Consider the following 15,771-nt stretch of genomic DNA (forward strand, 5'->3'; position numbering starts at 1 on the left):
AGCTGCTGACTGGCTGTGCCAAATCCAAGAATCAAGCCGCTTCCCTATCAGTCAGCTCTGCCCACCAGAAAGCTCTAATGGGGACTTTACAGTGGTTGGAAAAGAACAGCCACAGTTTAGAGCAATTTGGGTTTAGGGGAAGTTTAGGTTTCTGAAGAGACCTTTGCCTCTGGTCTAAAAGCAGTCTGATCAGAACTGCTGGGTGTTTTTACCATGCACTTAGGACCCCAAGAAGTCACATCTTCCTCTTCTGATTTTGAATCCATGTCAAATAAGAGAATTTTGCCCACACTGAACATCACACAGACCATTCCTCAGGAGTTGTGAATTGATCAGACAAGTATATAAATAGCTGGCATGTTACTGTCTTACCTTAAATTGATTAATGCCATCAAATTGAGCATACCTAGAAGACAAATTTTAGTTAAAAGCCTGGTCGTTTCAGATATAGTTAAGTGGGCAGTACACTAGGCATTTAGCAAAGACATGGGAAACACAACTGTCAGGTGTCAAATTGCAATATCCAGCATGCAATTCATTTATCATGATGTTATGAGGTCTTGTACTGCACCAGGTGTTATACAGCAAGCCTTTTGCACCACCTCCCCTTTTGACTAAATGTCAATTATAAAATGAAGAAAAACTTCAGTGTTAGTTCTTGGTAGCAGCTCTAATAATGGTAATTAAGTATACAACCAACTGTTTCCTCTCACGTGCTTTTGGAAAGGGTTTTTCAACTTTTGAAACCTTTTTATCCTTCCTCCACTTAAAGGTTACAAAGAAATTGAGTGTTGAATACTAAAAATAGCTTTAGGAAATGCGAAACATTATAAACAATACTGGTAGGGCAGCAGGTGCAACACACCTGTGACAGCACAAGTTTTATATCTGTCCTGAGATGCAGGACGGTACTTGCAGCACATTAGAAGACAGATAGCACCTTTGTGTACAGAAGGTAAAGTCCCAACCTAGGACTACACATGAAAACTAAGTTCTTTGATTTTTCTTTTAATAATGGAACAATAAAAACACATGGTTGCTTCAAATATTTATTTCCATGGCAAAAATAGACTATAATATATTCATTTCACATATATTACATTCAGTAATACAAGCTTTTCTGTCTATGAAACACAATTTGTACATTGTTTTACAAACCAATTTCAGTTTTACAAGAATTAAAGCTATTTTGATTATACATTTTTACAGTATTGGTGGCAAGACAGCAAAAATAGACATTAACCATTAGCTTAGTACTAGAAAATAATACTTCATGTTTGCTACTCTTTAAACAAAGTCCCGTTTAAATCCTTGCATACTGGGTCAAATGAAAATAGAAGAAAATGGAGCCAGATCCTGCATTCCTCTGACATTAAGGACTCAATCCTATAAAACTGATGAAAGGACTTCAAACACCCATTTGCTTTAACTGAATGAAGAGATTTCAGCAATGTGCAGGAGTGTACATACTTAGTGATTTGCCAGGTCAAGCCTCTAAAATTTCCATCCAAATTCCCCCAGATCAGCCATAAAGAGGGCAGATATGTTGGGTATTTCAAAGCAATTTAAGAAAGTATCTTTGTAAAGAGCATATGCACCTTGTCCTTCAGAATTATCCAGGATTAGCAAGGTGACAGACTGGAGGATTTACACGGTTTCCCCCCTTCAAGTTTCCTACCATTCTAAAAATTAATGGCATTTGCAGAGTTTTAAAGTATTTTAAAAGTCTCTTAATTTTACCTAAATATTTCCAAATGGAAAAACAGCATTTAAATTCCCTTTATAAAAATTTAGGCACCTTCTGAAACTGTGCTCATAAAATTCATGATTTGTAGTTTTGACTGCCACATATCTGAACCAAAATAACGTTACAGTATCTACAGACTTGCTCTCTAACTTGCCACAGGCTGGACCAGTTGTAAACTCTATTCATTAGATTAGATTTCTATCCTCATTCCCAGAATAGAGTTCTAAAGAACAAACAGATTGGAGGTTATTCTTCACTACTGAACACAACATCATATGGAAAATAGTGAAAGGCCTTTAGCAACTGTTTTTTGAAATGCTCATTGAAGTTAACAAGTCCTTTTTTTTCCAGCCCCTGTAGACCTTAAAGTAACATATGTGATGCCAATAGAATGCACCAAGTTAGCTGGTCCCCAACAGGATCTTATTAAGAATTTTTTTTTTTTTTTAACACGTTTGTAACAGCTGTTAGAAGTTTAAGATTTTTTCCCTTACCTCAGCACAGTATTATATTATTTTAATATCACCGTATTGCAAATGCTGCACTGCAACATAATTTCTTAAGCACATGTTAAATTCCACATTTCAAGGGCCTGATTTTCAGCCTAGCCTTAACCTCGTGCAATTCAGACCTACTGTAAACACCTGGCTGCATTCATAAAGTATTTGGACTTTCAGATCATCTGACCTGCATCCATTAGAAATTAACACTGCAAAACTGCATGTATGCCTATTCCCCCTGCATTTTGCACGTGTAAAACCAGAGACCATGGTTTGAAAAATCTGACCTTTAATAAGTAAACAGAAACTGAGCTGACAGATTGCATTAAATACATTTGGAAAGGAAGATATGTAAAAATAACAGAGCCTCTGAAAAAAAATATTTGGAGTTTCAAAAAAATCATATTTTAAAAAGCCAGTAAAAAATAACACCTATGACTACATATTCACTTACCCAACCATGCCATGAAAAACATACCATATGAATCAAATCCTTCTAGCTGCTCTACTGTGGATACAAAACATTCCAAATCCTCCTCCAAATGCCTTCAGCCATTCCTCGAATCCTCAAGCTCTACTTCCAACATTTTATACTTTCATGAGAGAATTTCTTCCGAACTATCTCAGCTACTTTTCCTTTGAATGCTGTGGCTTCATGTATGCACATTCCTGCTGCATTCTTTTTGTTAAATCTTGTAATCTGTATTTAAATTTAAAGCAGACATGTGAGTATACATGCTTTAAGAGCTCAAGCTTTCATTAGCAATAAGCCCATTTTAATTCCTACAATATCAGGAAGAACTGCAAGAATATTGCATCTTGCAAGACTGGACTCTGGCTTTGCATGACTTTGCAGTATTGAAAAAAAACAAAAGACCCTAAACTCTAAAGCACAGAGTTCTTAGCAACTGAAGTACAGTTTCCTTTAAATTCACCATTTTAAATAACTATTGAAATATAGTAATGAGTTCACTATTTTTATGCCCAGGGTTTTAGTAAGGCTACTGATATTAAAACTGAGGTCTCATTACACAGCTAGCTTGTATGATAAAGGACCCTGCAGTTCCCAAGTTTGGTCCAGAGCCCACTGAAACCTATGAGCCACTCAACTTTAACAGCTGCTCCAACAAGCAAAATGTAGCAGCAGTCTCAGGTAGCCTTAATTCTTATTAAATTTAAGAAGCTATTTTTGGAGAAAATTGCTCCAAACTTCATCCACTTAAAAAAAAGATTCATAGGATTACAAGAGGAGCCAAAAATACATTTCTCAAAATGCCAAGAATTTTTTCCATTTTAGTACACATTTTGCTTTTATTTGTTATTTACTTTTTTCCTAAATGTTGATAATAACTTAGAGCAGCTTTTCATCCACAGAAATTATAGGAACCCTGCCTTACTCACCTGCTTTGAATTAAATGTATTTCTAGATACAAACCATAGCACCCTGCACTTGTAGTTTTTACCATTCACTTGTGCAAAAGGTATCACAAAGAGAGCAATACTAAGGCACGCAGCTCTTCCTGCTCTTCACAGGGGGCAGCAGAAAAAGGACAGCACTGCTGCACAGGCTGAAGAAAAGTTATGCAAAACTCCCCTAGATGTCACTGAGCTTCTCCCTCACAGAATGGGGCGAGGAGTGATTTGCAGCCTACAGCTAAGCCTAAGTCAGTGACATCTTTGCAATGAACAGGGCTCTGACTTATGTTCTTAGAGAGGAGCTGCTAGTCCAAGATAACAAAGATTCACTGGCCAAAAAATCTCTCATCAGAGCAACCAAGAAAGAAATCAAATGTGCAGAAGGCCCTACTACAATTTGTGGGTTCTTCTCCTGACTCTTCATAGAATTTGATCCTAAAAAGCATTTTCCACCTAGCCCACAAAAGACAGTAAAATCTGTCTCTTGACAGTATGTAGCACCTTTATTTATCCCTGAGAGCTCTGGCATCCCTAGACATCAACATCATCTCTGCCATTTACTGTAAGAATGTCTTTATACAACTTTTCTTACTAAAAAAAGTCAGCTCAAATCGTGCATAATAATCTGGTTTCATCTCCATAAAAACAGAAGCACATTTGGCAAAATGGACAGGCTTATAGTGAATTTTAAGCTCTTGTCAAATAAATCCACCTGTAATTCACACTGTGACTGGATTTGGACAGTGGATGTTCTTATAATGTCCAACACTTCATGAAGCACTCAGCCCAACTACATGTAAAAAAGCATCCCTTTTCAAGGCTCAGAACAAAGTGCTAAAAACTGAATTTTCTTTTAAAAGTTAAGTGAAAATCTAAACAATGGTTTTAAGATTCATTTTGTTACAGGAGGTTGTGAAGTTTATTTTTATTTGGTATCTTAAGAGAAACCGCTCATTTCCAATGCTCACTTGGAGCCATATGCTTACAGACAAAAGCAATCCTGCTATCATCAGAAGGAAAACTCACATAAAGTCAAGTCTATTAAGGTCAAGTCTATTAATGCAAAAACAGACTGCTGATGAACTAAACTGAAAGCTGAAGTGGAGGAGGTAGCAGTGTTATGCTTAAAAAAATAAATCAAGACCATGACTACCGGATTAGAGAGCAACCGCCTCTAAAAGTTAACACAACTTCTTTCAGCAACACAGAAAAGAAAGCCAGAAGACACACATTTCCTCACCCACTTCAGATAATTCCAAAAGTTTTGGATCAAATTGCTTGGTTTAACTGCTCCTTTTAATGCCTCACTGCTGACGTTCTCTCCCAGTAACTGCTGAATAGCTAAAAATTGTTGCTTGAAGTTGCGGTTGTATATAATTTCATTAAAAGCTGCATGTAGCAGGTTATGAAGATCACAGTCCAAAGTTTAAAAATGGAAATGGTAGAAGCTATATTTTAGAGCATACCTTCCCATTCAAAAATATTTCTGAAGATAGAAGTGAACTGTGGCAAAAAGTAGCAATGTTTTTAAAACAGAGCATGATACAAATAACTAAGAGTGTCTGTTTCTTTTAATACTTCCATTAACACAGATATGTCAAATTGGTTTGTTTGCAAGATTTATATATGAAGAATCAATCTTCAGTAACTGGTTTCCTCTGGACTTCCATTTTTACATTTGGTAATTAATACTCCCTAGGCATATTATAGTCACAAAAAGAACGTTTTTTTCCCCTAGCTGAAATAATCTTACTTTTACTGAGAGTAGAACAATTCAGACTGCCTGAAAGCAGACCAAATACACTAGATTAATACAGTATCCTTTAAAATAATACATTTTGTATAGAATGACATATTAGCACAATGTCATTTTGGACCATGTGTTTTTCTTTGTCGAAGTAGCTTATTACAGAAGAAATTGAGGCAACCTATTTAGTATTCTTACTTAATGTTTTGGGAGACAATTATTGTTTAGAAGGGGTCTTAATTATTCATAATAGTTTCCAAACCCTTGTTACAGCTCAGAAAAATAACAACTTCACCAGTGATAAAAATGATTTTCGGTCTCATTTCGTTTCGTTAAGCAGGTATTAAGGGAAATGGACACTTAAACATGTCTGCAGACTGGTCTACCATTGAGTTTTTTTTTCAAATTAAACCAGGTATCTACAAACTAATGGCTCACTTTTGAATAGGGATTTTCAACTCAGCATCTCAAAACACTTGAAAAGGCAGGTAAAACCACACTGTCCCCATTTGAAAACCACAGACAGAGGATTATTTAGGGATACTGTCATTAGACCAGACCCATGGGACAAAACGGAAACTACCAAAGGTACGACTCATCTTCAGATCCATGCCACAGCCATTGACTCAGCCACCTACACAGCTACTAAAATACCCACATCTCCAGTGTTACCTCTGAGAGCTCGTACATTCTGCAGGTGGTCTCAGACGGCTTCTGTGGATATTCTTTATTGCAACACTGTGCAGCATTAGCAAAATCTGTTCTAGTACTGACAGAATAATCTGGAGGATTCTACAGAAACTTCCAGTGCTTTAAAGGCTTTCTTCACTGGGAAACATACACATTTTTAATGGTCATCTTTTCACTGTGTAAACCAGCAATCATAGCTGCCGCATCTCCTCCATTATGTTTCATACAATCATTTCCACTTCACCACTATGCACCTTCTTACTCCAACTTTGGTTCTCTCACTTCATCAACTTAAAAGGCTCTTCCTAAAATAACAGGTTAGTACTGGTATATTACCATATGAAACAATGCATGATTATAGCCTCTATGTTTAACTACATAAATAACAGAGAAAAAAAAAAAGTGCTTAAAACATTTGCATCCTCTTTGATTTCAGCCAGTAAAATCAAACTGTCCTCTAAATATACGAATAATACTGAATATGTACTTTCTCTCATCCATTTGTTTCCAATAACCTTGTAGATAATTTGAATATATTTTCCCCTGCTTCTTGCAGGTAAACATGCCTCCACTCAAATGGAAGTTATCAACAGTTATCATCTTTCACTTGTCAGTTCTATTACATAGCACTACAACTAACTACCAGTAGCTTCCCCTAGTACTTTCTGCATGATTTTTGAAAAGTTAGTTCAAACATTGACAGTCTTCTCCTCTGAAAATATTATGCTATTTAAAAAGTTTTGGGTCATGGTGTTTTGCTTTTCTTAATTAAAACATGCTGAATATAAAAATAACTGTCCTTAAAGCAACTGCTTAAAATATCTAAGAGCTGCTAGTTTTACTGAGTAAACCAGAGGAAACCAAAAGTTTGCTTTAAAAAATATAGATGTATTGTTCTAAATATAAGATCGAAAGCAGAATGAAACTGCATAAGACTCCCAAGGAGCAAGTTTCTCACCCCATTTCACCTACAGATTTCAGCTTTCGCACAGTTAACAATTATGTTTTAAAACATAACGTTAGTAAAATTGTGCTATGTACTCCCATTCTATAAGATGCTTATTTTGCCCAGAGTAACACCAGTCTAAAGAATATATACATGTACTACAGACCAGTACAAGTAGAATCATTCCCTAATATGACTGCAGCTGAACATGGGAAGAATTTAGTCCAGCGAAGATCCTGCTTTGCAGGGACTGTTACGCTGACTCGCATTTAAGTCACGTGCCAGCCCTAAAAGGTAACTCTGTGATTCATCATACGAAGAAAACACCAGTGAGAGCAGGTCTGCCTGAACAACTGTAATTTTCTTTCTGTAAACTCTTGCAGTGTCCCTTAGGAAGTGGCAGCGATTAGATAAGTCTAGAGCTTTTGAGAAACTGAATGAGAACTCCATAGACGAAAGTGTACTGCGAAAGAGTCTGCACCATCATCATTCTCTGCTGCCTCAACATGTCCAGCACTCGTGGGATGTCCAGCATCTGGAAGAAGAGAACAAACCATTAGAAGTCACTTGTGAGCAAGGAGACCGGTTTGCACTTTCTCAGCAGGAGGTTCAGAGTAGTACCACTGACCTAAGGGCAGAATCGGCTGCTCTAATTTCAGTTCTGACAATTCACTGCCCATGCCTGCAGTATGGGCTGCACTACACCACTGACCATGCCTACCTCCTCATCTGTGAAATACGCATAATGTAAATTTGCTTATCTCATGGGGTCTAGGTCCTCACAAATTTAATGGCTGCAAAGGTCTGTCACAGTGTTAGGACAGATATGCACAGCAAAACAATCGGTTTGTTGAGTCTCAGCTGGCACATTATATTATTAATAAACACTTTACAGCTGTTCATTTCTGGCTAAAAAACTGATAGGACGAGGTTTTATTCTATTAAACTACTGTTTCATCCTCTGCTGAGATTGATACTGCAAATACACTACACTTAGGAATAAAATAGTCAGTCACAAGCACAGAGACTGGCTACAAAGCAGGTCCTTGAATATTGTCCATTAAAACTAAGGCTTGAAGTGAAAGTGGTAAAGTCAGAGTGAAATTCTGAAATATGCTTAGTAGCCTAGGGCATACCTTGTTCTGCTCAGTGACACAACATCTTATGGAGTCAAGAATTCAAATGAGCATTCCAGTACCCAGTGTGCAAGTGGGCAACTCTAGAAGATTATTAACTTCTGTTCAATTGCAAGAGCTCTTTCAACCATAGTTGTAAGGGCTCTTCCAAAGGCCACATCATGGGAAAGCTCAGATGAACAGCCATAAAATATTTATTAAGGAGGTTAATTACTCTTCCACTACCTAACATTATTTAAAGCACAAGAAAGAAAAAAAAAAAAAAAAAAAAATCACCTCATTGTGTTCCAAGCAAGCAATCATGATCTCTGACAGTATGACTACTCCTGTTCGTCCTACACCTGCACTGCAATGCACCAGTACAGGAGGATTAGAGTTTTTAGGATCCGCAGTGCTGTTTGTATGGCGTCGCACTGACTGTATCTCTTCCAAGTATGCTATTAAGTTCAAGAAGATAAGAGTAATTAATTTAGGAGATGAAGCCCCATAAGCCATGCTGCTACACTGTATGACCACCAGAAAAGTAGTAATTTAACAAATTACATCCCACAGAAAAATGACACACTGTATAAATCACAAGTCATATCCCAACCAAAGCAATACAGATCTATAAAGATCATCTAACTTTTGTAAGGCTTTTGTAAGGCTTTCCTTGCCTTGTTCCCCTATTCCCCACCAAAGGCAGCTCATGGCCATCTTGCTACTGCTCGAATACACTCCAACATGTAGTATGTGATGCAATTATGTTTTGATCTATATGAACTTCTAGTAAATTATATATTTGGCTTTAGATGTAAACAGTCACTTTAATAAACTGGCAAGATATTCCTGCCAAAAACATAATTCAGTATCTCTTGCTGGTGTGAAGAAAACTTTTACAGCAGAATGCTTGGCATACATATCAAAAGCTAATTCATGTATAGCACCCATTTTAGGATGTATTAAAAAAAAAACCCCAACAACCACCCAAAAACAAAGCTATTAAATACAACTTACAGAGAAATCCCTTTAAATCCTCTGGACAGCCATGCTCTGGCCAGTCAGTATACTGCAGATGCCAAACTGTTCTCTCCTGTCCTGTGAGAAGATGTTTAATCTTCAAACCCGTAGTTGCATAGCAGCCCGAGTCAGTACGGAATCGTGTAGTAATCTTAAATCTTCCATATGTTACAGTGTTGTGTCTTGAACCAAGACGTGGCCAGTATCTGAAGCTTTTTTCTCGCCCACTTTCCTTAAAAGTAAAACACTTCCTTAACAAGAAACTTAAGAACACTCATACAACTCATACTCCTGTAACAACTGTATCTCTCCTCTATTAAGTACTACGACAGTGTTACGGTTTCTCACCGAGTAAATCAACTTTCCAGCAGAAAGAGTTTGCAAATTTACATCTTTCTGCCAAGGAAAAAATGGTCACTAGAAATTTATCAATTGGTCTTCTTGGTGGAGCAAAGATCCCCTTCATCTAACAGATCATAACAAAATCATTGCAGAATTTCTGGGAGAAACCTGACTCAGTTTATACTCACTTCCTCTGCTGTCACCATAGCTATGATGGCAATCCCTTGTTCCCAGATCATCTGCCAGAAATCCTGACATGTATTCTGCAAAGGGCCCTGCGTAGCAATGTAATCCCACTCTATGCCGCCAACAGAGACCTGTAAAAAGAAAGACACTAGATAAGTAATTATTGAAAACTTCCTTTCCCCTGTTCTTAAGTCAGCCATTTGAAGATGTACAAACTGAAAAAAGACAGCAACACTGCAGAAGTACGAGCCCACTGTGAGTTATATCTGCCTCCCATTTTTTGGCTGTATCTTGTCACATTAGATGCAGAAGAGACAATATTCAAAATTGTATCGGAAAATAGCTATAATAAATGTATTTTACATCATAAACATAACGTAAAAATGAGTAAATAAAATTGTATTTCTTTTTTGTGAATTTAAGGCATTCTAGCCAATTTGGGTTTAGAGAAGCTTTCATATCCTGGTGCTGTAAATGCTATTATATGCACTAAAAAGACAGGATTAGCTTATGTTTCCTCAAAAATTATTATCTTGTTTGAGAAGGGTCAGAAGAGATACTAACGTTTGTGAATGAGCTGAGGTATAGAAACTATGGTACCACATCAGTGTACAAATAGATTTATAAAACAAAAGGACAGTAACACAACTGCTGCTTTGATGATCTCAACTCTTTACAGAGAAAGCATGAAGACAATTGTAGTTGTATTTTAAGTAGGTAAATGCATTGAAAATGAATGAACTGCTTTGAAGGTTCTTGAGGTCACCCTGCAACTTATTCACTTTTTTAAACAGAGTTTAAAGAGCTAAGGCTGGGGCGAAGGGCAACTGAAGATTATGAAAGAGCAGCTTTCCCCCTGGCTCCATCTGTTCCTCTAGCCATTCAAAAAAGCTTAAGCTGGGAGCTAGCCTACTGCCTGTTGTAGACCTAGTCTGAGAGTACGGAAGAGGAAGAAATAATACTGCAGTTCAAAAACATCATAGTCACTGCAAAGGATCCCGGTTTATTATAAAGCTATTTGCCTTCTTAACTCTGGGAAGAATGGACATGCTTTTTGTTAGCACCAATCCACAGAGAGGAGACAGCAAGAGAAAGGAGACAGCAGATCAAAACAGAAGCAAAATGCAGGAGACCTCTCCAATAATTAACCCTCCGTTATTCTAGGTAATGAGGAAAAATAGGTTCCTCCTTTACCCAAAGAAACCTCTGCAGAAGAAGGGAAAGAGAGGGAGAGAGATGGAGGGATTCTCACTCATCTGACCAAAGCAAAATTGCTAGCCAAATCCATTATTAGTTACCCCATGAACTGGAAAATATTTCTCCAACAGTATTTCTCTCACCTTGATATGAGATGCATTGATGTAACCCGTGTTATTTTCTTTGGTTGGGACTAGCTCTACTCTGGTATCATCATAAGGAAGGACATCCTGGAACCGGTTTCGTTCAGCATTTTCGGGAAGCCGAGCTATTGAGCACTCACCATCTCTAAGTCTTTTTTTCTGAATGCGCTCATATTCAGTAAACACCATCCCCTGCTCTAACCGTTGTTCCAGAACTTTACACTGAAAGACAGAAGACAGACAACCAAAGTCACATTCTAAGGCAAGTCTATTTTAACAGAGAATTAGTGAAGGACAAAATGTATGTATTTTCCTCTCTTCCATACTTTTTTCAATGCTTCTCCAGCTATTAATGTTTTTACAAACATACCAGAATAAATTAGAAGCACCCTAACCAGCAGGAATTATGTTCATGTGAAAACTAAGACAACTGTTAAACTTCATTAGGTCACAAAGACTGTGGATACCACTGGTGAAAGAAAAATTACTTTGTAGTTTCTGTAAAGACAACCCAGTTGGGCAAAGAAATATTTGGCCAAATCAGATAGCTATGCTATACTACAAACTGCCTCAAATACCATTGAACAAGAAATATTCATTAATCCTCTTGCTCAATATAGCACGTTAGATGACATCATTCAAAAAGGTCTCCTTTAACCTCGTAATTAAAAAAATAAAAGAGTCAACTTTGTCATTTGGATGGAAAAAAACTCTAAAAATGTAAAACAAAACACTTGCCTCAGTCCATGAGCTAATAATTCACTAGTAATACTCTACATTTTCTTAGGCTGAAGATACTAAACTTTGCATACAACAGCAAAGCCTTCTTAGAACCTCTTGCTGCAGCTGAGGTATAAACCCAGGATTTTTCCTACTAGTAAAAATAAATGTTTTCTTTAATAAGCTGCCCCCCCCCCCCCCCCCCGATTTATTCTTTCAAAACCAAGTTCTTTCTAAATCATAAGACACTTCTGGAATTTCAGCATCTCTTTGCCAACAATAATTAGAGGAATAATATGTAAGATTTCAGCCAGAAAATTTCATCTATGTCACATGTCCCCAGCCTCTCACAGCAACTGCTCCATGGTATCAGGTCAGGAAAGTATCTTGTATCACATAACTGTACTGCCAAATGTTGCAGAGGAAGGTGTAAAACCTCAGTCATATGCAATTTGCACATCAATACATCAACTGTACAAACTCCTTTATTATCTTTAGGCTAAATTCCCTCATTTAAACTGATAATAACATGAAGCTGAGCAATGAAACAGGCATTGAATCAACTTTAAAGTCATCTTTTAAAATATCTGCAGTCTGGACTCCTTTCATGTCACATGTCTGCTTTGCATTGCCTCTTCACAACTGCTTGAGGAATTACTTCCATTTCATGGTATCTATTCTGCCTCTACATGACTGCCTGAACAGAAAGTGTCATTTTCGTAACATGTCTTTTTCATAACTTGACTTTATGGATTCTTCTTTTACCTCAACACTGTGGGCAGAGGTAGCTGAATAATAATATGGCTGAATTCAGTAACGGTCATTCCAGGAAGAGATGATGGCTGTAAGAGGAAATAACCAACACGGGTACTAAATGTGGAACTGTATCTCAATAACACAGTGTTATTTTTTGTCCCTTAGCATCTTTAAGGAGTGTATATATAATCCAAACAGAACTTCAACGGTGTTGAAATGGAACAGTCAAATCTCCCCCTCCTATGGATCTCACTCCAAGCCTTCAAACTCACAAGACTGAATTTCTACTATATGACTTGCAATTAATTTTCTTGGCTTGTTCCTTAAAACTGCAGCTGGTGAGAGCAGGACTATTCCTTCAGGTTCTAATTCCTGCCCAGGGACTGTCAACAAACTGAGCTAGAGGGGGTCTGAGGATGCCCAGCCCTGCTCAGAACCAGATTCTAGGGAGACCACTGGTCGCAGAATATATCCAATAATTACTGTAGGCCTTGGTGCATCTAGTTGGTCCCTGGTCAGATGTGTGATGACAACACTGTTCTACACAGCCCTTCACAGGCTGGATATTGACTGTATGTCACTTTCCTGCAGATATTTAATGAAACAGGACGCAGGCTGAAGTATATACTGACATTGTTTACCCTGACACAAGCAGATGGAGTCTTCTATTTCTCAAAGAATGATCCTCAAATTCTAGAACCTGATATCCTCTCAGTGATCTGAGATCTTTTACTGAATTTAAAATTTTTGCAGATCACACAAGTTCCATCTATATTTTCAGGGATCCACCTGAGAAAAACAGATAAATACATTCTGCACAAGCTGTACCCTGGGGATACAATTTAACTACAAAATTTATTTTAAAAATCGTATGAATTACTAACAATCACAACTAAGTTCCATCTCACACTCAGAATTTCAATTTTCATATGTTTTCAGCCTGGAAACCCCAAAAATTAAGGAAGAAAACAGAAAGACTTGGCACAAAAATGTATCGGTAGATACTAATTAATTTGCTTCCTATACGTTCAAAGGGTAAACTATAATCTAAATCACTGTCATCTTAAATCTTAAGGAAAAATCTGAGTTATACCAAATACTTCCAGCAATGACATATCATTCAGAAGTCTCATTCTTCATTTTGTTTCTATTCTCAGTATTTGTATTGCTTTGAATACGAAGATTTTAAAGTCAACATAGGCACCATTCATACACGTCATTTTGAAAAATTTAGTGTAAAAGAGAAATCAAGCATTAAAATATTTCAACATACCCGTTCATCATTTGTTGCTCTTGTTGATTCTTCCTTCCCCTCATCTGGCAGAGGCATTCTAGTCAAAGCTAGTCCATTTAGGGCAGCTAGCTTTAGAGGCCCTATTTTTTTTGCATCATTTTTATTCTTTTTCATACCCTGAAAAAGAAAAGCTAAAACTTGTAAATATTCTGAAATATCTGATGAAGTTATAAAGCAGGAACCAGATGAGTTCAATTAAGCAAAGGTTACTTCTTTGACTCCTTCTGCAAAGAGGTCTGACCTTTTTTTTTTTTTTTTTTTGTAAGCACTGCAGTGAGAGATTAGGGTGGTGGGACTACATTCCTCCAAGGACACAATACAAGTCTGTCTTCATTCCAGACAGGTTAATGAAACTGCATGAGAATGACAAATATTGTTCCCTATAAAACTTACAACTGAGGGTATGAGGTGACAACTCTGGATAATTAACATTCTTGGACAGAACTGAAATCACTTTCCAACCCCAAAAACACATAAAAATGATTCCTTACTAGACTATTCAGTTTGCAGGTATTTTTCTTCCCTACGAGTGGGCATAACAATGAGCATGTACCTTTAAGATATTTGGATACAGTTAAAATGTTTGACTGAGTTTACAACAAACTGCACGTACAAAACATGAACACAGAACTGCAGACAGATCTGAGCCCTGAACCAGGGCATGAATCTAAATTATTGAAGTTACATTCATTATTTGAGAAAAATAACAAAGGGGGATTTTTATGAAAGAATAAATTCAAATGATTCCTTTAGAAAGTGTAAGAGAAAACTTCATCATTCCTGCAGTTGCTAAGTTTGGTTGTTAACAAAAATACACTGAAAATATGAGTGTATATGCTGCCTGAATCAATGCTGATCAATGCTTTCAAAAGCTAAATGGTAGCAAGGAATAGGAAGACAAAGCTAAGAGAATGAGACCACATTTAAAAGAGAAGTGAACACAAACACAACAGTAAGAGTGCACTGAAACGCAAAATGGGCAAACATTGGTAGGGGTCAGCTTTGTTACCAGGATATGCACCTCAATACTGAATACAGAAAGGCAACATACTCTATTATGCAATGGCACTCTTAAGTGTTACTGAACTAGAAAGTATTTTACTGAACACTTCCAGTGAAAAAGTTTTAATATCAATTTCATTTCAAAGGTTGACTTGAACATTTACATAGCTATCAGAAGGAAAACGTATCTTTTGGAGAATAAAATAGTAAGTGACTATCTAAATGTGAACACAAGGAGAAAGGTATCACCTTTTTCTCCTATATCCACATAACACACAGGAGGAAGGAGATTTAGAAAAACATACACAATTATAAAATGAATTGAAGCTGATGAAGGTTCATTTCAATGTGTTCAGCTCCACGTACAGCAAGTCTGACAAAAAATTGTGAGAACAGTAACTATTTAAATGCATAGCTTTTGCAGCATCAACTGTAACAGTTACTACAGCACTAGAAGTTACATGGTAGCTCCACTGCAGTCCAATTTGTACAGAAAACTATTCGACACTAACTCAGCCAGGCAAAGTTAACAACAATCCATTTAAAAAGGCAAAATAAAAATGGTCTTCCTCCATTAGCACCTGAAATATGCCACAGAGTACATAAAACTGAACAAAAGTTTAAAACAAAATGAGTGGTAAGGACTGTCAGTGAAATTGTACAGTCCCACAGACATTGATGTTTCTATGAGATGGGAATTACAGGGGAGGTGAAACTTGCAGTTGTTCACTATTTATGGCTTCATAATTGGAGTAGAAGAAAGAGACATGGCAAGCAAGAAATACTTTTAGTGGGATAAAAACAGCTTGAAGAGACAGCAAAAGGGAAAGGATATGAAAAGGGGAAGGGATGGAGGAAAGAAAAGAATGCAAGGAAGAAATTTATTGCCTAATGCATCAGGTCCCCCTCTTAGGTCAGAAGAAGAAAACGAATTAAAAAAAAAAAACCAT

General features: G+C 37.0%; 1 protein-coding gene across 2 annotated transcripts in view; it reads right to left on the bottom strand.

Moving 5' to 3' along the window:
• Nucleotides 1–1,035: 1,035 nt before the first annotated feature.
• PTPN21 (protein tyrosine phosphatase non-receptor type 21) overlaps nucleotides 1,036–15,771 on the bottom strand; it is a 53,008-nt gene continuing 38,272 nt past the window's right edge. For both annotated transcript variants that reach the window (XM_074824891.1, XM_074824892.1), the window contains 6 exons: nucleotides 13,799–13,936; nucleotides 11,050–11,271; nucleotides 9,712–9,840; nucleotides 9,179–9,413; nucleotides 8,459–8,619; nucleotides 1,036–7,581 (listed from right to left, as the gene is read on the bottom strand). In XM_074824891.1, coding sequence (XP_074680992.1) covers nucleotides 7,453–7,581; nucleotides 8,459–8,619; nucleotides 9,179–9,413; nucleotides 9,712–9,840; nucleotides 11,050–11,271; nucleotides 13,799–13,936 — 1,014 coding nt within the window. In that variant the 3' untranslated portion in view covers nucleotides 1,036–7,452. The remainder of the gene's footprint in view (nucleotides 7,582–8,458; nucleotides 8,620–9,178; nucleotides 9,414–9,711; nucleotides 9,841–11,049; nucleotides 11,272–13,798; nucleotides 13,937–15,771) is intronic.

This window comes from Strix aluco, chromosome 4 (genome assembly GCF_031877795.1).
Source record: "Strix aluco isolate bStrAlu1 chromosome 4, bStrAlu1.hap1, whole genome shotgun sequence".
Taxonomy (NCBI): domain Eukaryota; kingdom Metazoa; phylum Chordata; class Aves; order Strigiformes; family Strigidae; genus Strix; species Strix aluco.